Source organism: Macaca nemestrina, chromosome 4, assembly GCF_043159975.1.
Source record: "Macaca nemestrina isolate mMacNem1 chromosome 4, mMacNem.hap1, whole genome shotgun sequence".
Lineage (NCBI taxonomy): Eukaryota > Metazoa > Chordata > Mammalia > Primates > Cercopithecidae > Macaca > Macaca nemestrina.
The window spans coordinates 120,432,371-120,456,236 of NC_092128.1; the positions used below are offsets into that span (position 1 = coordinate 120,432,371).

Consider the following 23,866-nt stretch of genomic DNA (forward strand, 5'->3'; position numbering starts at 1 on the left):
ATTGAAAGATAAATTAGAAATAATCTTGATACAAATGAAAATGAAGACAAAACATAACGAAACCTATGGCATGCAGGTAAGGCAGCACTTAGAGGGAAATAATATGCCATGCCTATGGCATATTATAAAATAAAGCTCTCAAGTAGCCTAATCTTTTATCTTCAGACAATGAAAAAGAGAAAATAGAAAAACTAAATATAAAGCAAGCAGAAGGAATAAAATAATAAAGACTTCAGCAGAGATAAGTGATGTGATAAATAAAAAACAGTGAAAATCAATGAAACCAAAACCAGTTTTTTAAGAAATCAACAGAATTGATCAAACTTTAGCTAGATTTACAAAAACAAGAGATAGAAGACTCAAATTACTAGAATCAGAAATAAAAGGGGAGAGAATACTGACCCTAAAGAAATAAAAGAAATATAAAGGAACACTACAAACAACTGTATGCCAACAAATTAGACATATTTAGATAAAACAAATTCTTTAGGAAGACACAAACTACTGAAACTGACTCAAGTAGAAATAGACAATCTGAATAGACCTGTAACGAAAAGGTCGAATTAGTAATCAAAAAACTACCTGTGGAAAACAACCCAAGCCCAAATGTCTTCACTGATGAATTCTACCAAACAGACATATTAGCAACAATTCTTCACAAACACTTTCAAAATTGGAACAGAAGGGAATACACCCCAGCTCATTCTATGAAGCCAGTAATACCCTGATATCTAAACCAAAGATATCACAAGAAAACTATAAACCAGTATCTCTTATGAACACAAATGCAAAAATTCCCAATAAAATACTAGCAAACCAAATCTAGCAAAATATTGAAAAAAATCACACACCATGACCAAATGGGATTTATCCCAGGAATGCAAGTTTGGGTTAACATTTAAAAAAATCAATTCATGTAACAAACCATAGTAATGAAGTACAAAATAAAAAAACACATTTGTATTAACTGATGCAAGAAAAAACATTTGACAAAATCCAACATCCTTTCACAATAAAACCAATCTGCAAATATAAATGTAGAATGAGGGAATTTCTTCCATCTGATAATGGGCACCTACAAGAAACCCACAGCTAACATTATATATACTCAATGGTGAAAGACTAGATTATTTCCCTCTAATATTAAGACAAAGATAATGATGCCCACTCTCAACATACTTTTTTAACATGTATCTAAAGTCCTAGCCTCCTCAATAAAAAACAAACAAAAATAAATAACAAATATACAGATTCTGTCTCTGTGTCCACATGCCATGAATATCTCATGAAGAATCTATAAAAATCTAAAAATCTAGTATTATTATGTGACTTTGACAAGGTGGCAGGATACAAAATCAACACAAAAATAATATTTATTTCTATATATTAGCAATAAATATGTGTAATTCAAAGTGTAAAATGTAATATTATTTATAATTATTCTAAAAAATCAAAATAACATTCTTAGTATACACTTCACAAAGCATGTATATGCAGATAAAAGAAATCAAAGACTTAATTAAATGGATAGACATACCATGTTCATAAACTAGAAGACACAGTATAGTAAGGATGCAACTCTTCCCCAAATTAATCTATAGATTGAATGTAATTCCCATCAAAATCACATTAGGATATTTTGTTGATGTACATAAGAATATTCAAAAATTTATATAGAAAGGGACAGACATTTAAATAACAAAGACTATTCTTGTAAACTATCTTGAAAAGAACACTCTCCTTAGTATTGAGGTTTTCTATATCCTTACAGTAATCAACAGTACAGTACTGGTAGAGGAGGTATAAACCTATAAATCAATGGAAGAAATTACAGAACCTAGAAAAAAAGCACCCACACAAATATCCTCAACCGATTTTTGACAAAGATGCAAAAACAACTCAATGGAAGAAGGATATCCTTTTCAGGAAATAACATTGAAGCAATGTTCAATCCATATGTAAAAAATAAAAATAATAAAAATCAACCTTAAACCAAGCCTCAGCACACTTTACACAAAAATTAACTGAATATGCATCCCATAGTTAAATATAAAAAGTAAACCTGTGCTGGGAGAACTGGCTAGCCATATGCAGAAATTTGAACCTGGACCCTTTCCTTATGCCTTATTTAAAAATTAACTCAAGATGGATTAAAGACTTAAATGTAAAACCCAAAGTTATAAAAACCCTAGAAGAAAACCTAGGCAATACCATTCAGGACACAGGCACGGGCAAAGAGTTCATGACAAAAACACTGAAAGCAATTCCAGCAAAAGCAAAAATTGACAAATGGGATCTAATTAAACTGAAGAGCTTCTGCACAGTAAAAGAAACTATCATCACAGCAAACAGGCAATCTACAGAGAATATCTTTGCACTCCATTCATCTAACAAAGGTCTAATATTCCAGAATCTACAAGGAACTTAAATTTACAAGTAAAAAACAAATAATTCCATTAAAAAGTGGGCAAAGGACACGAACAGACACTTCTCAAAAGAAGACATTCATGGGGCAAACAAACATATGAAAAAAAGCTCAACATTACTGATCATTAGAGAAATGCAAATCAAAACCATGATAAGATACCATCTCACACCAGTCAGAATAGCAATTATTAAAAGGTCAAGAAACAACAGATGCTGGCGAGGTTGCGGAGAAACAGGAACGCTTTTACACTGTTGGTGGGAGTGTAAATTAGTTCAAACATTGTGGAAGATGTTGTGGCAATTCCTCAAAGATCTACAACCAGAAATGCCATTTCACCCAGCAATCCCATTACTGAGTATATACCCAAAGAAATATAAATCATTCTATTCCATGTCATTGAAGCAAAGACATGGAATCAACCCAAATGCCCATCAGTGATAGACTGGATAAAGAAAATGTGGTACATATACACCATGAAATACTATGCAGCCATAAAAAGGAACAAGATCATGTCCTTTACAGGGACATGGATGGAGCTGGAAGCCATTATCCTCAGCAAACTAATGCAGGAACAGAAATGTTCTCACTTATAAGTGGTAGCTGAACAATGAGAACACATCAACACAGGAAGGGGAACAACACACAATGGGGCCTGTTGGTGGTGTGAGGAGGAAGAGCATTAGGAAAAATAGCTAATACATGCTGGGCTTACTATCCATGTGATGGGCTGATAGGTACAGCAAACCATCATGGCACATGTTTATGTAACAAGCCTGCACATCCTGCACATTACCCAAGAATTTAAAATAAAAATAATTTTTTTAAAAAAAAAGGAAACCTACAAAACTTTTAGGAAAAAAAACTTAGAATACCTTTGGGATCTAGGATGAGGCAAATAATTTTTCATCTTAACACAAAAAGCATGATTCACAAAAGCAAACCTGATAAACCAAATTTTAAAACAGGCTCTGCAAAGATCCTGTCAAGAAGATGAAAAGACAAAATACAGAGTGGTGGAAAATACTTACAAATAATATATATCCAACAAAGAAAGAGTATCTATCTATCTGTGTATGTGTATTAAATATCAAAAAACTCAACAGTAATATACCAAACAATCCAATTAAAAAATGGTCAAAAGATATGAACAGAAATTTTACCAAAGAGGATGTACAGATGGCAAATAAACTCATAATATATTTTATTAATATAAAATATATTAAATACGTCATTAGAAAGTATAGAAATGCAAATTAAGACCATAATGAAATATTACTTCACACCTATCAGAATGGCTAAAACAAAAGATAATTATAACACCAATTGCTGGTGGAGACATGGAGTAACTGGACTATCCTTATATTGCTGGTAGAAATACAAAATGGTACAGCCATTCTGAAATACAGTTTGGCAGTTTCTTATTAAACTAAATATGTAACTATCATATGATCAATCAACTGCACTTTAGGTATTTACCCCACAGAAATAAATACTTAGGTCTATAGAAAAACAATCCACAAATGTCCTTAGAAGCTTTATATGCAACAGCCAAAAACTCAAAGCAACCTAGATATCTTTCAATGGGTAAGTCATTTAACAAACTGTGGTATATGCATACTTTGGAATGCAACTCAGCAATAAGAAAGAGTGTGTGATAGATGCACAAAACTTACAGCAATCTCCAAGGAATTTGGAAAAATGAAAAAAAGTCAATCCCCTAAGATTATGTACTATAGCACTGTATTTGTATAATACTTTTGAAATGACAATACAGAATTAGAGAAGATTGGTGGTTGCCAGAAATTCTGGATGGAGGTAGGAGGGAAAGCGGGTTCAATTATAAAAGGTCAACACGAGGTATCCTTCTTTTGATGGGACTGCTCTGTATCTTGTCTATGGTTGTAGATACCTGAGTCTACCCATGGGATAAAAATGGCAGAATTACACACACACACACAAAAGTACACATAAACTTGGAAAAATATGAATAAGATGGGTAGACTGTGACAAAATCACTATCTTAGTTTACAAGATATTATGATTTGGGGAAGCTAGCTAATGAATACATGGAATCTGTCTGTATTATTTCTTGCAACCATATGTTAATCTACATTTATCTCAAAACAAAAAGTTTAACCTGAAAAAACAGGCCTAAGGTTTAACTTGCCTTTTCAGAACCATTCTCAGTCTACTTTTCTAAGCTACTGGACCTTAAATTATTGAAAACTTAGTAATTGCTGAACATGCAATAACCTTTCCATGTATTTAACTGAAAATGGTTTAAGAGTCAACAATTCGAGTATGACAATGAAGCAGAACAGTTTCAATGCTCAAGCACTTCTGTTCTTGTGTATGACCTGCAGCCTTAATTTTCTGCGTAAAAATGGTTACATTATTTCCTTAGCTTTGTTTGTTGGAGACAAAGAAGGAATGCTTGTTAAGTATGTCAAAATATAATCTTATCTTGCGAATTTTTGTTCATATATCATAGAAGATAGATTTTTCATTTGCCCAGAAAGCTTGTATAACACATTTGGAAATTTCTGCTCTGTAACATCTTTAGAGCTGACAGACTGTTTTTTACTTCATGCTGAAAAGTGTCATCTTACGGTTTTGTGAACTGGCCAGAAATTCACAGGTTTTAAGGGTCTTGAGAAAATTTATATTGAACATTGCTCTTTGTCTAACAAATAAAAGATGTTAATTTATTCCTATTTTTAAAAATAGGCCTAGAAAATATAGGAAAAAATTTTTCTTTTCTTTTCTTTTTCTTTTTTGTTTTCTAAGGCAGAGTCTCACTCTGTCATCCAGCCTGGAATACAGTGGCATGATCTGGGTTCACTGCAGCTTCCAGTTCAAGTGATTCTCTGGCCTCAGTCTCCTGAGTAGCTGGGATTATAGGCATGCACCACCACGCCTGGCTAATTTTTTTGTATTTTTAGAAGAGATGGTGTTTTTCCATGTTGACAATACAGAATTAGAGAAGATTGGTGGTTGCCAGGAATTCTGGATGGAGGTAGGAGGGAAAGCGGGTTCAATTATAAAAGGTCAACACAAGGTATCCTTCTTTTGATGGGACTGCTGTGTATCTTGTCAGCTGGTCTCGAACTCCTGGTCTCAAGCGATCCACCCGCCTCAGCCTCCCAAAGTTCTGGGCAATTTTTATTTTCTAGATAGGAAACAATCTCTTAGAAAACAAAACTAAACAAAACAAAAGCAAAACAACTCAGAGAATTAAAACTGATAGGTCTCATTACAAAAAAAAAAAAATTGAAACTTCTGTTAGTATAAACATCTTAAGTGAGAGAAGGTAGAAATTATTTATAGCATGCATAAGGAAAGGCTAGTATCCAGAACAGCAAAATATCTAAAAATTAGTAAGAAAAAGACAAACTATGCAAAAGGAAGATGACAATTGAATTGAAAAGGCAATCTACTGAATAATAAAAATATGAAAAGATGTTCTAACTTACTAATAATTAAGGAAGTGCATATTAAAGCAATGAATCACCATTTTATACATTTAGTGTCTTGCCATATTCAAAACTGATAACAATTCTTGATTTTATTTTGTAATTTTCTAAAATTTTTAATGGTTTTTAGTACATATAGAAAATTATAAGTTGATTTTACTTCTTACAATCCAGGTAATGGTGAATATCTTGCTCAACACAGTAAAAAACATGAGTCAAAAAGAAAATGCCACTTGTAGTTTATATAAAATTTTAAAATTTGGAATTATCCTTTACTTAGAATATAAGAGATTAATAAGCTAAAAACAAAATATAGAATACAATGCATTTGACATAAAATTAATATCTACATAGCTATACATCTCTCTATAGCTATTCAGACACACACACATACGCACAGAGAGAGCTCACACAAATAAGATTTGAATAACCCACCAAAGACCAAAAAATGCATATTAAAACTATAAAATACCATTAATTTATCATATTGGCAACACTTCAAAATACAGCATTAAAGGAGTTTTAGAAACTGAGGTTCTCATCTACTACAGCAGGGTTGCAAATTGCTATACAAAAGAATCAACCAAAATAGCACTATGAATTCCCTGCAGATTTTCCTTTACAGAATTCATCTTTCTGAAAGACTAACAACTTATCTTACAAAATACAGCAATGTTAGTATGGTGAGGGGGTATGGTGTATGTGTGTGTACACACAGACCAACGGCAGATGGATGGCTGGACACATATTTAAATGTTCCACACAGTACCATCTGAGGTAGGGAAAATGTGAAACAAACTAAATAGTAATTAACTGAAGAATGCTCAAATAAAATCTGAAACACCATGTAGCTATTAGAAAGATTAAAGGAGGTATGTATAATAAAATATAATCAATTGCATTGGTTTTAAGCATTAAAAGAGTAGGTCTTCAAAGTCAGTTTATTAATCAGGTCTTCATCCTGCTGGCATTCATATAACAGTGGTATACATAGCAGGATACCATAAAGCATAAGAATACTAACTCTAGGACCAGAATTCCTAAATTGAAATCTGAGTTCTCCCCTCCCCTCCTTAATAGCCGTGGTCTTGAGAAAGTCATTTAACCACTCTGTTTCCTTACATTTACAAGACCAAAAATAGCAGTGCTTACATCACAGTTTGTGGTGAAATACATTTAATATAAATAAATTAGAACAATGCTTACACTAAGCAAGCATTACATAAATATGGATTTTGCTGTTGTTGTAATAATTACATGTAAAAACACAGCACCACCTGGTGTATCATAAGTGCTCAGTAAATATTAGCTATCATTATCATTATTATAAACCAGTACTCATTTTAGGCACTTCTACATTTGTTAGCATATGTGAATATGTACTTATGAGTGATTCTGAAGTACATTTATTATAAGTTAGGTACATGAAGTAACAAGAGGGAGATAACTACTATGTAACAAAAATGAAACATGACTGATTAAAAGGTTTAAACAAATTATTTGCCTAACAAAGTTAATTATCTTACCAAAACATTATGTCTCTCTTTGGCTATATGGGAAAGTATTTTTTGATTAACCAAAATATTATCAAGAAACCACTAACGATTCTGCCAGTTGTTTGGCACCCTTGCTGTCAAAGTAATGGTGTATAAGTTATCTTATTGACACTGTAACAAATTACCACATACCTAATGTTCTAAACACCACAAATTTAGGACCTTAAGGCTGTGGAGATCAGAAATCCAAAATGAGTCTTACTAAGCAAAAATCAAGCTGTACTCATTCTGAAAGCTTTAGGGGGAATCCAATTCTTTGCCATTTCCAGCTGTGGTGGCTGCCTGTATTATTTGGCATGTGGCTTCTTTGATCTTCAAAGAAAATCACTGCAACCTCTCCTTTTGTCAGCACATTTCCTTTTTCTGCCTTTGACCCTCTTGCCTTCCTCTTAGAAGGAACCCTGTGATTACACTGGACCCACCCAGATAATTCAGGATAATCTCATCGCAATCCATCTGCTAAATCCCTTTTTCCATGTAGGGCAACGCACTTACATGTTCTGGATATGACTAGATATGGACATGTTTAGGAGCCATTATTCTGTCTGCCACACATGGGTCCCACTAGTGAGATGGAACCTACAAGCAACTTGGGTTCAGGCTGTTCTCCTGCCTACTCCATATTGACAGAGCAGGAGCACCGTCATCTCAGACAAACACCGCCACTTTAAGTTCTAGTTCCCTTTCTAGCCTCATGCATTTCACGGAAATCACCTCTCTTCTAAATACAAGCAGCCAGAAAGAGCAGACAGTAAAACACAGATAAGAGAGCTGCGGCACAGAGGGAGATGGGTTAAAGTCTCTTGGGTAACTGCCAAACCTCACCCTTCTACAACGGGTCCCAGGAAAACAGTGGGCCTTGGCCAGGGGCAGTAGCTCATGCCTGTAATCCCAGCACTTTGGGAGGCCGAGGTGGGCAGATCATGAGGTCAGGAAATTGAGACCATCCTGGCTAACACAGTGATACCCATCTCCACCAAAAATACAAAAAATTAGCCGGGTGTGGTGGCATGTGCCTGTAGTCCCAGCTAGTCGGGAAGCTGAGGCAGGAGAATCGCTTGAACCCGGGAAGTGGAGGTTGCAGTGAGCTGAGATGGCGCCACTGCACTCCAGCCTGGGTGACAGAGTGAGACTCCGTCTCAAAAAAAAATAAAACAGTGGGCCTTAATAAGCACATTCCTTTCCCTTTCCCTTCCGATGCACGATAGAGAAGCTAAAAGCAGATTTGGGGGATATGCCTGCAGCTGCAAAAAGATGCATGGGAACAGACACACAACTCTCCCTCCCAGATAAGCACAACAAAGAGACACAGAAGCAGTCCAAGCCTCTGATAAACTCTCCCACCCTGAATCCTTAAAAACTCTTAGTCTGTAAGAGAGTGTGCCTCTGACCTAACTCAGCTAGAAGGCATCTCTCAGGTTTGTTTTCTAAAATAAACCTGTCTTGACTGGAGAGCCACCTTTTCATGTTTCTTTCCTCTTTCTGTAATTCTTACAAATATCAACTGACCTCTGCCAATTGTAAGCCTCAAAAGGTCAACCCGCCAGAAAAGGAATTTACAGTGGTGTTTCACGCTCCTGTTTTGGGGGATGGCAGTGTACCAGAAATCATGATACTCAAATTTAAAATACTTAGAATTTAATATAGTACAAGCCATAATATCATAACAATTTGAAAACATTTATACATACCTGGCCCTAAAATTCATCTGTGTGTACATGTCAACATTCCCCTGAAGAAAAAAAGACTACGATCTGTTAACCATTCTATGCCCTCACCACTAACCTTTTACAAAGTACTTACATAGGGAGGCAGTAATTCTTTTTTAATTAAATGAGATTAAAAATAAAGTCCCTTTAAGACAAACCTACTTAAACATATTTAAATGTTTAAAATAATTAAGGAAGGTTAAAACACAACTAACTTTACTTCTTACCATATATAGCATATTTTAGTTGAAGACGTTTAACAATTTCTTCCACAGTAGGTTTATATTCGAGGAAACATGTATAAATTCCACTCATACTCTCCTCAAAATTTTGGAATACAAGGCTTCCTGTGGATGTTATTTGTGCAGTGCGGTTTTCTACTAAAGGAATAAGATACAGTTATGAGTTGCTTAAATTACATGAGACAACTACCAAAACATTTTCTCGGCAAGGTAAAACCATCATAATTTACCAACACAGTCAATGAAAGGAGTAGGGGGCATAGCTAGGACATTGCATCTGGTGTCTGCTAACAGTGGATGCCAGGATAACCTTCTTACTGACAGATGTTCACTAACCAGAGTTCATCAATTACATTGTTGCCGAAGTAGAAAGAGACTAACAAGGATACATACAGAATATGCTCCTAATCTGCTCCTTGCATTGAACTGGGCACGATCAGAAATACAGTACACATATATACAAATATATACACATAAATACATACACATACTTTAACATGATTATATTTATATTCAATGACAAATTAGGCCCTCAGTAAGCTTACAAACTATATATGAAACAAATAAATAATACACCCAGAACAAAGGCTATCAGAATATAATCACTAACAAGAGATTTCTTATCACTACATATGATAAAAGGCAAAATTTAGCTTATAAATTTGAGGTTTGCAGAAGAAGAAAAATATTGGATATGAGATCACCTGACTTGCCCAACATCACATAATCACACAGTTGCAGTGCTGGGGGTTAGAATGGGATGTAAGCACCCTTTTCATTTCAACATACTTCATTATTTAAGTGTCATACAGGGAGAAAGCTCTGTTGTGAAATGAAAAGTAAATCTGCCTTTGGAGGCATTGACACTTGGGTCTCAGACCTACATTTCCCTCTCACAAACTGTAACCGTGAGTAACCTATTAATTTTTCTGAGATCCAGTTCCCTCATTTGTACAACGAAAAACCAAAATATATGATAGCCTATCTCACAGGATTTCTCTGTATAACAAATACAATGAATGCTAAAGTACTTGAAAAAGCTATAAATCTGTTATTCTGAAAGTTTATAACCACAGTTTTTAATTAGAAAAATTCTTAGATATTAAAATTTGCTTAGTCAATAATTTGATATTCCATTCATTAGAAGTGAAAGTACTACATCAGGAAATAATTGTCTACCTTTTTTCTTTTTTCTATTTTAGGTAAACGATTTATTGCTTATAAATTTTAAGTTGAAATATTTCTCCAAGACAAATGATGAGTGTTCATAGGGATGAAATTTTCATTATTTATTTGTTCAATAAATATTTACTGAGTGTCTAGTACATACAAGCCCTGCTTCAGGTATTGGAAGAGAAATGAACAGATGGATATACCCACCATCAAGGAATTTACATAGAGCATTATGCCTTGAGAACTTCCATTTCTATATCCTGGATGATGCTGAAAAACGTGATATGAATTTAGAATACATTTCTATTGTAATGCCTATTTCTTCATGATTATCTTTTGATGAAATATTACATATTTATCCTAACACACCAAGTCTTTTATAAACGAAGTCAACAGTCTGCAAGAGTTCACTATGTATTTCAGCAGAAACACCTCGTAGAGATATAATAAAGGGTTCTCATGAAATTTAAAGAAATTATAGAATATTACGTCATCAATGAGATTACATATTCCTTGGCAATCATTTGAAATGAATGTTTTCCACACTAAAGAAAGCAATTAATAGGTGTATCAAAATATATACCTAAATGCCTACTACAACACTAAACATTATGACAGCCAGAAAATGTAGTAGTATACAATCTATAATAAAATGCCCCCTGACTGCCTTCTTATTTAAAAAATGTTTAAGTAGATCTAAAAAATAAAGGGGCTCAGAGCCAAGATAGCCAACCAGACATGGCCAGCAAGAGCTTCTCCCACCAAGAGATAAGACCATCAAGAAGACCAGCACACTCTGAGCAGATGTTCAGAAGGAAGGCATTGAGAGTAGACAGAGGTAGGACACCGACCCTGGACTGAAGGAGCAAGAAGCTGGGGACCCTGCACAGAGTATCCAAGCATCAGGACTTATTCCTCGCCCTGAGTGGCTCCTGGGGAAGGGGTAAGTTAAATAGACATGGAGTGGCCCACTGTCACTACGGACCTCTAGAATCCTAGCTACAGGAGAATCCATGGATATTTGGGCTGGCAAGGGAGGGTTGGTGGGGACAAGGCTCCCCTGCATGGAACCCAGAGTATTTGCCATGGGACCTGCTGCAGTGGAGCATGGCCAGGGACACCATCCCCCAAGGCTTGCCAAAATCAGAGCTGAACTGAACAAAATTGTGACACAAAAAGACATACAAAAGATCAACAAAACCAAAGGCTGGTTTTCTGAAAGAATAAATAAGACTGGTAGACTGCTTGCTGGACTAATACAGCAAAAAAAAAAAAGAGAGAGGATCCAAATAAACACCATCAGAAATGACAAAGAGGACATTACCACTGACCCCAGAGACATATAAAAAACCCTCAGAGACTATTACAAACACTTCCATGCCCATTAACTAGAAACCCTAGAGAAATGGATACATTGCTAGAAACATACACCCTCTCCCATGATTGAACCAGGAAGAAATTGAAAACCTGAACAGACCAGTAGTGAGTCCTGACACTGAAACTGTAATTAAAAACCCATCAACAACAAAAGCCCTGGACCAGACAGACTCACAGCCAAATTCCACCTGACATATAAAGAAGGTCTGGTACCAATTCTAGCTAAACTATTCCAAAAAATTGAGGAGGATCGGCTCTTTCCTAGCTCATTCTACGAAGCCAGTATCATTCTGATATAAAAATCTGGTGGACACAAAATGAAAAAAGAAAATTTTAGGATAATAACCCTGATGAACATAGATGCGAAAATCCTCAACAAAATACTAGCCTAGCAAATCCAGAAGCACATCAAAAAGCTAATTCATCACAATCAAATAGGGTTTATCCCTGGGATGCAAGGTTGGTTCAACATACACAAATCATAAATTTGATTCATCACAGAAACAAAACTAAAAACAAAAATCATGTGATCATCTCAACAGATGCAGAAAAGCCATTCAATGAAATTCAACCTCTCTTTATGTTAAAAACCCTCAATAAACTGGGCATCAAAGGAGAACACAGTAATAGCCATGTGTGACAAACCCACAGTCAACATCATACTAAACAGGCAAAAGTTAGAGGCATTTCCCCTTGAGAACCAGAACAAGAAAAGAATGCACACCCTCACCACTCCTATTAACATAGTTCTGGAAGTTCAAACCAGGGCATCAGGCAAGAGAAATAAATAAGAAGTCATACAAATAGGAAGAGAGGACTTCAAATTATATGCCTTCACAGACTATTTGATTCTATACCTAGAAAACTCCATCGTGGCCTGGCGTGGTGGCCCACACGCATAATCCCAGTATGTTGGGAGGTCGAGGCAGGCAGATCATTTGAGGCCAGGAGTTCAAGGCTAGCCTAGCCAACATAGTGAAACCCCATCTCTACTAAAAATACTAAAATTAACCAGGCATAGTGGTGCATGCCTGTAATCCCAGCTAATAAAGGTTGATTTTAATGATGTTAATGATTTCTCCTGGCTACTCCATATTGACAGAGCAGAAGCACCATCATCTTGAACAAACACTGCCACTTTAAGTTCCATCTCTCCTTCTAGCCTGATGCATTTCAAGGAAATCATCTCTCTTCTAATTACAAGCAGTCAGAAAGAGCAGACAGTAAAACATAGATAAGACAGGAAGCTGAGGCACAAGAATGGCTTGAACCTGAGAGGCAGAGGTTGCAGTGAACCACTGCACTCCAGCCTGGGTGACAGACTGAGACTCCATCTCAAAAAAACAAAGCAAACAAACAAACAAAAAAACATTGCTTCTGTTCAAAGGCTTCTGGATCTGAAAAACAACTCCAGCAAAGTTCCAAGATACAAAATCAATGTATAAAAATCAGCAGCAGTTCTATACACCAATAACATCCAAACTGAGAACCAAATCAAGAACACAATCCCATTCACAATGGCCACAAAAGAATAAAATACCTAGGAATACAGTTAAGGGAGGTGAAAGATCTCTACTATGAGAATTACAAAGTACTGCTTGAAGAAATCACAGATGACACAAACAAATGGAAAAACATTCCATGCTCATGGGTAGAATCAATATTGTTAAAATAACCATACTACCCAAAACAGTTTACAGACTCAATGCTTTTCCCATCAAATTACCAATGAAATTTTACATAGATTAGAAAAAACTTACCATAAAACTCATATGGAAACAAAAAAGAGCTGGAACAGCCAAAGTAATCCTAAGTAAAAAGAGCAAAGCCAGAAGCAACACACTACCTGACTTCAAACTATACTACAGGGCTATAATAACTAAAACAGCATAGTACTGGTATAAAAACAGATACATAGACTAATGGAACAGAATAGAGACCCCACAAATAAAGTCACACACCTATAACCATCTGATCTTCGACAAAAATGACAAAAACAAGCAATGGAGAAATGAGTCTCTATTCAATAAATGGTGCTGGAATAACTGCCGAGCCACACGCATAAGATTGAAACTGGTGCCCTTTCTTCCACCATACATAAAAAATCAATGCAAGATGAATTAAAGACTTAAATGTAAGGGACCCCCGGAGAAAGGGCAAAGCAAGATGGCTAAATAGAAGACTCTATTGAACATCCTTCCTGCAAGGACACCAAGTTAACAACTATACACAGAAAAAATACCTTCTCTTAATAACAAAAATCAGATGAGCACTCATAGTGCCTGGTTTTAACTTCATATTGTAGTGGGATTGATAAGGAATCAGAGAGACTGATGGGGTTCAGAAGGATATATATTATTTAGGTGCACCAGCCCAGTCGGATTAACATCGAAAGGACTGAGCCCCAAACAAAGAGTCATTACCTTTTAAGCATTTTGTGGGGTCAGGGAAGATCTGTGCAGGTGGAAGCATGTTACAGAAGTGAGAAACAAAGACAGTTATTCAATTAATTGAGACATGCATTACATCATTTTTTACTTTTCAAGAAATAACATGTTTTGCCACTTGAGTCTATCTGTCTAGTGACCTTGCAGCTAGAGAAACAGGGTCTTCACAATGCCTGGAAAAGGAGAGATAAGGCTCACTAGCCACAGATAAACAGGCAGTTAATTTTTGAAGGACTCCAGCTCTTTCTTTTTCTCAGGGGGAATTGGATTTTCTTACATACAACTGAATTTCTGCTTACACATTTTTTAATTTCTTTTAATTTCTGTTCCATTCCCCCATTTGGTGCTTTTTATCACAAAGGCATTAATACAAAGCACCACTATTTGCCATCTTTTCACGGAGCTGAGCTTTTTCTTCTACTGGCAGCAGCTGATATTTGGTTAGTGCCATCAATTGCACAGTAGTGTGTCGGGTTACTACTGCCTCTATAGTTGACTGAACACTCCTAATAAACAGAGGTAAAAGGCAAGGGAGGATGAAGCAGATGCCAAGAATAAGCAAGAACCTACCAGTGAGGGCTTTGAATCTTTTAAAGCTTGAGAACCATTTTTTAAACAAGGAATCCGGGGACCACCTGGACTAAGTCTGAACTGGAACATGGGCCAACTCACACATTCTAGCTGTGATTTCCATGATAGCTTGGCCATTATCATCAATTTCTAGGCAACAGTTGGTTAAATTAAATTTTTCACATACTCTTCCTTCTGAGGCTGAGGTAATCTAAAGCTAAACTATTTTGATATATAGCATTTTTTATTTGTATTGCTTGCATTGCCAATAAATCTAGTGCCCTTGATGTTTCATTGGTTATAATTTCAAGAACTTCCTGCAACCTTATGATGCAGTTGAACATATAGATTGGGGTGCGGTACCCCCATGACCCATCTTGCACCCATATAGCTGGCCTATAATATTTAATGATTTTTTCAGGAGGCCATTCATTATCTTTCCAGTCTCTTATGTCCACATCTCTTTGACGTTTGTGTCTATTTTTGTAATTATGCTTCTATTTTTTTATTTTTATCATAAACTGGATATCTTAATAGTTCCTCTTGCTTTAGAGGAATTAGAAAGAAGGATGGCTTGATTGTTTTTAACACACATGCCCTCATCCATTTAGCCAGCAGTTGCCAATATGCCCATGTTCTACAGATCTCATACAGGTCAGAGGGTGCCTTCCAAGCATTTGGAGCCTCTAGTTGATCTCATGAGTGGCTTAGAGAATCAAGAGAAAGTGGATCTGGTAAGTAGGAGGTGTTCTGGGCATTTCTCCGTAGAGTTTTGTTTTTAGTCTTATTTATCATACTGTTGCCTTAGGCAGGTTGTTTTTCCTACTGCTTCTGTGAAAGCCTTTTCTTATCAGGTGATACAGTACTTTTCAATTATGGAGGTTTTTAACAACCAAACACTGGCTGAGGCTGTTGGTTCACTGGCCGGGTTAGGGGAAGTGAAGTTATCTTGTGGCATTAATTTTTTTGCCTCCCATGGCCACTGGTCTCCAATTTTTGTTTCTCCATATATATGTGGAGAAACACACATATGAGGAAATTCTTAAGCTGCCAGCTATGGTTTCAGCTAGTTGAGCAAATAACTTTTTGGTTGATGGGAGAAGCTCAGGCACTGACGGATTAAAATGCTTCTAGAATGACTTATGGACCTGGAATTGCAGGGTTGGATGCATTTGAGCCCTTCTAGTCTTTTTGACAATTAGTAGTGGAACTCCAAGACCTGTTCCTTATCTTTTAACTTGTAACAGTGCTGTCTGTCCTGTAGACCAAAAAGGTAGCTCTGGCTTTAAGACAGTAAAATTTAAAGAACTGCATGTCTTTGTCTTACAATTTCGTTTGGTTGACATACTACTTAGTAGAGCAGTCCTTCCTGAATATAAGTGTTGGAGCTGTGTTAGCATATTCCACTGAATGTTACAGTCTGGGCATCCGATTTGTGGTTTTCCATACAGATGTTTAGGGTAGCTGCTGCTAAGCCTCTCTTGTGTTAAACCATTGCAGACCGCTTCTGGTTGTTTTAGGATTATGAACATACGCAGCATGGCAGGCATTAAAGTACAAGGAAATAGGCCTTTTATAGGAGAGAGGGTCTTCTTTGGTTTGAGCTAAAAGCTCTCTTTTTTTTTCTCTGATTTAATAAGTATTTTAAACCAGAATTTATAGGGTAAGAGCTTCATAACATACATATAGCTGATTATTTCCTGGGTCACAGACTGAATAGGTGGTCTGGTTGTATGTACAGGTTCCTAACTTGGTTCCTGTACATTTATAGTAGGCATGGTACAGTAGAGTTGTAACTATCGTACTCCTTACCCAGGTAGTATCTACACAGTATGGGCATTCTTCTAGAGATTTCTTCCATTTTAGTGTAGGCAGAAATGGTAAAAACATCAGTGTAGGTAATAGAAATATGTTTACACTACACATGGGCATGGCAAACATTCTTCTGGGCATAGACATTTGCGGCATTTGCATTAATAACATAACAACAGAACAATCAGTATTGACAGAACTATAACTAGGCTTATAAATTATATTTACATTTACTTATCCAGAAATGGTACTCTTAGCTCCAGCTGCGCATAAACTAGTCAGCTTTCGGGATGTGACTAGAGCAGAGCTTGCAGGATCCTCAAGCTTCAGCCATGCATAAACTGACCAGCCTCCAGCGTGGTCAAAGCAGGGCAGTTGTCCTTACCAGTGGCTGGGTTTCACCGTAGGAATATTCAGGTGGGGCGATCTGGGTCTTGTTGGCTAATCCACTGGTCATCGTTGGGAGTCACTACTGCCGCTGGTTTTAGCCATCTATGATGAATCCAAGGTGTAACACCTGCAACTTTAACAGCAGTGGGAGTAGACATGATCACAATATGGGGCCTATCTTATATGGGTCCTAGAGCGGTTAGATTCTATTTTTCAACCTAAACGAAGTCCTTAGGTTTGAAAGGGTGTACCGGGTCTGTTAGACTTATAGGTATTTTTTTCATACCTAACCATGCATCTTTTGCATGGCCATACTTAAAGCCTGCATTTGCCTTTATGTTTACCTTTCTCTTTTTTGTTTTAGCCTTTAGTGTTCTTGCTTTTTGGTGCCCCTTGCAGTGCATCACTGCCACCTCTTTTGGGGCCCATACAGCATTTAAAAGCTGTATAATTTCTTCCTTGTACTTTATTTTTTTACTTCCAGCAGTTAAAATCTTTTTTTTTTCTTTGTAAATGGCCTCATGAACATGCAAAGTAGCAGAAGCATATTTGGAATCTGTGTAAAGATTTGTCCTTTGGTCTTCTGCTAGCCAGAGAGTTCTTGTCAGAGCTATTAGCTCTGCTTTCTAAGCAGAAGTTTCTGTAGGCAAAGACTGCACTACCAAGTCCAAAGTCACCACTGTATACCTAGCTCGGCGGACTCCCTTTAGTATGAAACTGCTTCTATCAGTAAAATATTCAATGTCTAGGTCCCCGAGGGGCCGATCTGTCAAATCTCTTCGGCTTGAGAACACTTCATCTACCATGTCCACGCAGCAATGAAGGGGGCCTCCTGGCACTGACTCGATGAGGAGCAAGGTAGCTGGGTTTAGGGTATTCACAGTCTCTAAAGTCAGTTTATTAGCTTCCTGCACCAGTAGAGCAGTGGCAGCTAGTGTTTTAAGATAAGGAAGCCATCCAAGTGCCACAGAATCTAATTGCCTGGATAAGTATGCCGCTGGGCAATGCCATGATCTTACGGCTTGAGTTAGAGTTAGAACCGGTGTGGTCAGAGCAGGGCAGTTGTCCTTCTCTGGACTTCTAACTTAGTAGTTGTCCTTCTAAGTTCTAACTTAGAGTTAGAAGCTTTACAGCCTCCCTTTCACTTGTGGACATACAAGAAAAGCTTAGTTAGTTAGATCTGGTAGTCCTAAAGCTGGAGCCTGAGTCAAGGTTTCTTTGATTTTTTTTTTAAAGCCTTCTCCTGGTTCGCCTCTTAGAGGAGGGGCTCCTTTTTTTTCTCCTCTTTGTGGCTTTGTATAATGGCTTAGCCATGAACAAGAAATTTGGCATCTAGAGACGGCAGAACCTTGCTGCCCTTAGGAACTCACTTATTTGACACCAGGTGGTTGGACCAGGAAGTGCACAAATAGCCTGTGTTTGTTCACTACTAAGCCATCTTTCTTCTTGGCTCACATAAAAGCCCAACTACTGGACACTTTTAGAGTAGATCTGAGCTTTCTCCTGACACTTTATATCCTGTCTTTCACAGCAGGTGCAGGGGGTCTTGGGTTTTTCTGGGTGCAGTAGCCCTTGGCCAGTGTTGTTTGTTTGTTAGTTTCTTTGTTTGTTTTCATACTATGGCCCTGACCATTTTCCTTATTCTTTTGACATTTATCCTTCTAGTGTCCTTTTCTTTCGCACCATGCACATTAATCTCCCTCTAGCCTCGGCCGATTTTCAAACTCCTGTCCAGATTAGCTTTGTTCCATGACTGCGTTCACGCCCACATCCATGCCTCCTTGCAAAGCCAGCTTCTCTTTCCTTAAGGGCTGCTGCTAGTAAATTAGCCTTTTTAAAGCCTCCGATCAGCCTTCTGATCTCGGTTGATTTACACCTTAGTAGACACTTTAATAAGCTGAGTAGCATTCACACCTATGGAGCTTCTAACTTTCACAGTTTATGCCTGATATCTCCTTGGTCCTGCCTTACAATCGCCGTATTCACCATGTGTTGATTTTCAGCAGCCTCAGAGTTAAACGGAGTACACAACCAAAATGCCTCTCAAAGTCTTTTATAAAACTGGCTGGTGCTTTTATCTGCACCCTGGAGCACCTCTGAGATTTTTATATGAGTTGCCTTTTCTTTTACCACACTTTACCCTTTGCAGAAGTGCTTCTCGGCACCTTTGTAGGTGCTGAAGCTGGACTGCATCATCTGGCTCTTAGTGGGGGTCCTCTTGTCCTCTTAAGAGGCATAAGCACAATTTGGGCATGGCCAGACCTGAGATGGCCTGACTTTTTGAGCCCTTCACTTTAATTTCCCTGAGCTCTGATTTCTCCTTCTCACGTGAAATCCAGAGCCTGTATTCCTTTTAACTTAACTCCTTAGGGGCAGTTAGCCTTGGTAAAGTCAGGTAGATTGGAATGTAGGGAGGAGGGGTCTCTATTCCCTACTGTGGTTCTCGCAAAACTGGTTTTTCTGCCTTTCCAGAGACTTTATTTTTTTGTCTCAGCTTCAGGGGCAGCTGATTTTTACTTTCACTATTGGCTTGGTGGTGCTACAAGCCTCTGTGACTTTCCCTTTAACTCTGTAGCTGCCAGTGCAGCTGATTTCTCTTGGCGTGAGCTGCAAGCATTTTACAATAAACTGCTAGGCAGGGCTGCATTCAGTCATGAGTCAATACAAAGTCTAGGTCTGAATGCCCTGGATGTCCTCCAATCCTAGTCACCACCTTAAAACACAGGACCAATTTCTCTATAGTGCCTCTGGCCAGTCATCCGACACTAAAAGAGGGCTATACTAATTCACAGTACGTCCTTAACTTTTGAACATCCAGTTTTTTTGCATAATCACCTCTAAATCCTTTTTTTAAAATTCTTTATCATGCACTCCAAAGGGGTTGGTTTTGACGCTTTCCCTCCCATTTCCTCCCTTGCAAAGCACTTTCACTCTCACTTTCACTCTCAGGTCCACCAGACCGGGTCCTATTACAGGAGTTTCGGACACTGCTTATCCAGGAACATGCCTTCCCATCACAGCCTACTGCGGTTATGAAGCTAGTCCTATCAGCTTTATGCAATGTCCTCAGTCTGATTTCCCCCACACTCGCCTTGGAGCACACAGCCCACGCTAAGGGATCTGTGCCTCCCCATGTCACTCCCCACGTTGGCCTCTCCCGAGATCATCTCTTTCACGCCATTTCATACACCTCCCTTGCCCCAGGACTCCTAATCAGACAAAACAAGCCTCTCTCATGTCACGGGTGAGCCTAGTTAGGCTCCCACATTCACACACATACACACACCACTCCTACCCCAGGACTCATCATTGAACGAAATGAGTCTCTCTCATATCCCAGGTAGGTTCACACACACCCACAACTCCCAGTTCCTGTCTCCAGATCCAGTGAACCACTTTCACTTTGTTAGTGGGGACACGAGGTTCATCCAAATTGGCAGGCCACTCCTGCCACCACCAGCCACTCTGGGTTGGATTAGTGGTTGTTACCCGGGAGGTGATCAAACTCCCCTTCATCCCTATGGGACGAGCTTTCCTGCCTTGGGCCCTTACTCCTTACTGCAGTTCCTGAAGTGCTGGTATTGTCCCGCAGCCCCATACCCGGTTCCGTTGCACTGCCAGGCATGGCGCTGGGATGCGGGGACAGCCAGTTTCCATCCGGGTGAAGCTCTCCCGTGGCATGCCTTGGATGCCAGGTCTCCCCCGGCCCTGGGCCTCTAGTCCCAAAGGCAAAGGAAACAGTAAATCTGTCATCTCCAATCCCAGACGACCCCCCCAGAAATGTAGTGGGATTGATAAGGAATCAGAGAGACTGATAGGGTTCAGGAGGGTATTTATTATGCAGGTGCACCAGCCCAGTTGGATTAACATCCAGAGGACTGAGCCCTGATCAAAGAGTCAAGTTACCTTTTAAGAATTGTGTGGGGTGGGGGAGATCTGTGTAGGGGGAAGCATATCACAGAAGCGAGAAAAGACAGTTATTCAATTAATTGAGACATGCATTACATCATTTTTACTTTTCAAGGAAAAACGTGTTTTATGACTTGAGTTTATCTGTCTAGTGACCTTGAAGCTGCACAGCTAGAAAAACAGCATCTTCACAATGCCTGGGAAAGGGGGAGAGATAAGGCTCACTAGCCACAGAAAAACAGGCAGTTAATTCTAAAGGACTCCAGCTCTTTCTTTTCCTCAGGGGGAACACGGTTTTCTTACATAAAACTAAGTTTCTGAATATACAGTTTTTAATTTCTTTTAATTCCTGTTCTAATATCACTAAAAGAGGCACTGAAAAGACTTTTTAAAAATCCAAAAATCACCAATGCCACCCCTCCCCCATTACCACCCCCATACCCCACAGTGGTGGCCTGGTGCAATTAGTGTCTGTGAGTACTGGGGGAGGGAGAGCACAGCAATTGTGAGGTATTGAGCTCAGAGCTGTCCTGTTAGAGCAGAAAGGAAAAGCAGACCAAATTCAGCTGACACCTGCCCATGGAGTGAGCATTTAAACCAGCCCAAACCAGAAGAGAATCATCAATCCCAGCAATATGAACTTGAGTGCCTACAAACCTTGCCATCAAGGTCTACAGCACTCTGTTTACTCTCCAAGTAAACTTAAAAGGCAATCTAGGTCATAGGGCTGCAAAACATAGGTGAGTCCTGGTGCTGAAGTAGGCCCAAAGACAGTGAACTGAGGGAGCACACAACATCTTGAGACACCAGCTGGGGAAGCCAAGGGAGGGCTAGCATCACCCCTCCTCTAACCATAGGCTCCACAGCTTGCAGCCCCAAAAGGCACCCCTTCTTTCCACCTGACGAGAGGAGAGGAAAGAGTGGGGAGGATGCTGTCTTGCATCTAAGCTACCAGCCCAGGCAGAGTAGGATAGAGCACTGGTCAGAGTTGTTATGTCCCTATTCCAGGCCCTAGTTCCAAGAAGACATTTCTAGACATACCCTGGGCCAGAAGGGAATCTGTTGCCTTAAAGAAAAAGACCCAGTCCTGGCAGCATTCATCATCTGCTAACTGAAGAGCCCTTGGGCCCTGAATAACCAGCAGCGATACCCAGGTACAACTTCAAGGGCCTTGGGTAGGCCTCTGAGACTTGCTCACTTCAGGTGAGACTCAGCATATGACCAGCTGTGGTGGCTATGGGGAAAAACTCCTTCTGCTTGAGAAATGCAGAAGGAAAACTAAAGGGTACTTTGTCTTACACCTTAAGTACCAGCATGGACACAGAGCAGGAGAGCAACAAGTGGACTCTCATGGTCCCCAGTGAACAGGACTTGATGTTTGGATGGCATTTCTGAACCTGCCCTGGGGCCAGAGGAGAGTCCACTGCCCTGAAGCGTAAGTCCCAGGCCAGGAAGCATGGGCCTTAAGGGAACATTGGTGGTAGTTGGCAATAATTCTACTGGCCTGTGGTGGTGGTGGCTATCAGGTGAGGCTCCTCTCCCTTTGGAAAGAGTAGTGGGGTAGAATGGGAAGGAGTGTGTCTTTTGCTTTGATTGCCAGCTCAGCTGCAATATAATACACCACCAGGCAGACTTCTCAGGTTTTCTACTCTAGTCCCTGAATCCCAGACAGCACTTCTGAACCCACCCAGGGATTGAGGGACCTTGCAGCACTGAAGGGAAGGACAAACGCCTGGCTGGCTTTACTTCCTGCTGATCGGAGAGCCCCAGGGCCTTGAGCAAACATACGCAGGAGCCACGGAGTGGTTATAGCAGGCCTGGCTTCAGGTCTGACCCAGTGTAGTCACTGGGAAAGTCTTTATTTCTATCACAGTGGTGGTAGCCACAGGGGTGCTATTGTCACTCCACCTCCAACTTTAGGTGGCTCAAAACAGAGACAGAGACTCTGTATGTTTTGGGAGAAAGTAAGGGAAGAAAACAAGAATCTCTGCCTGGTAATCCAGAGAATTTTCCTGGATCTTGTCCAAGACCATCAAGGTAATACCTCTATGAATCTGCAAGAACCAAAGCATTACTGGGCTTGAGGTGCTTCCTAAAACAGATACAATTTAGATCACACCACCCAAGTCCTTTCAAATATCTGAAAAGCCTTTCCAAGAAGAATGGTGCCTCCTAAAACAGATACAACTTAGATCACAACACCCAAGTCCTTTCAAATACTGAAAAGCCTTTCCAAGAAGAATGGCTACAAATAAGTGCATACAGTGAAGACTACAGTGAATACTTAGCTCTTCAATGGCCAGACACCAAAGAACATCTACTAGTATCAGCACCATTCAGGAAAACATGACCTCAACAAAAAAACTAAATACCAAGGACCAATTCTGGAAAAACAGAGATATGTGACCTTTCATATCTCTGCCTTTCAAAAGAAAGGCAATTTAAAATAGCTATGTTGAAGAAACTCAAAGAAATTCAAGATAGTACAGAGAAGGAATTCAGAATTAGATATATTTAACAAAGAAACTGAAATTAAAAGAACCAAGCAGAAACCCCGGAGCTGAAAAATGCAATGGCATGCTGAAGAATGCATCGGAGTCCTTTAACAGCAGAATGAATCAAGCAGAAGAAAGAATCAGTGAGCTTAAAAACACACTACTTAAAAATACACAAAGGAGACAAAAGAAAAAGGAGTAAAAAACAACGAAGCATTCCTACAAGATCTAGAAAACAGTCTCAAAACAACAAATCTAACAGTTATTGACCTTAATGAGGAGATA

At 38.8% G+C, this 23,866-nt stretch overlaps 1 protein-coding gene across 8 annotated transcripts in view; it reads right to left on the reverse strand.

The window, feature by feature from the left end:
- Positions 1-23,866, reverse strand: part of ZPB (zona pellucida binding protein) — a 149,222-nt gene that overhangs the window by 104,705 nt on the left and 20,651 nt on the right. For 5 of the 8 annotated variants that reach the window (XM_011759389.2, XM_011759391.3, XM_011759387.2 and 2 more), the window contains one exon: positions 9,394-9,546. The exons of 1 other annotated variant lie outside the window; for it this stretch is intronic. In XM_011759389.2, the coding sequence (XP_011757691.2) occupies positions 9,394-9,546 (153 nt within the window). The remainder of the gene's footprint in view (positions 1-9,393; positions 9,547-23,866) is intronic. 2 more of the 8 variants (XM_011759390.2, XM_011759388.2) reach the window with 1 other exon arrangement.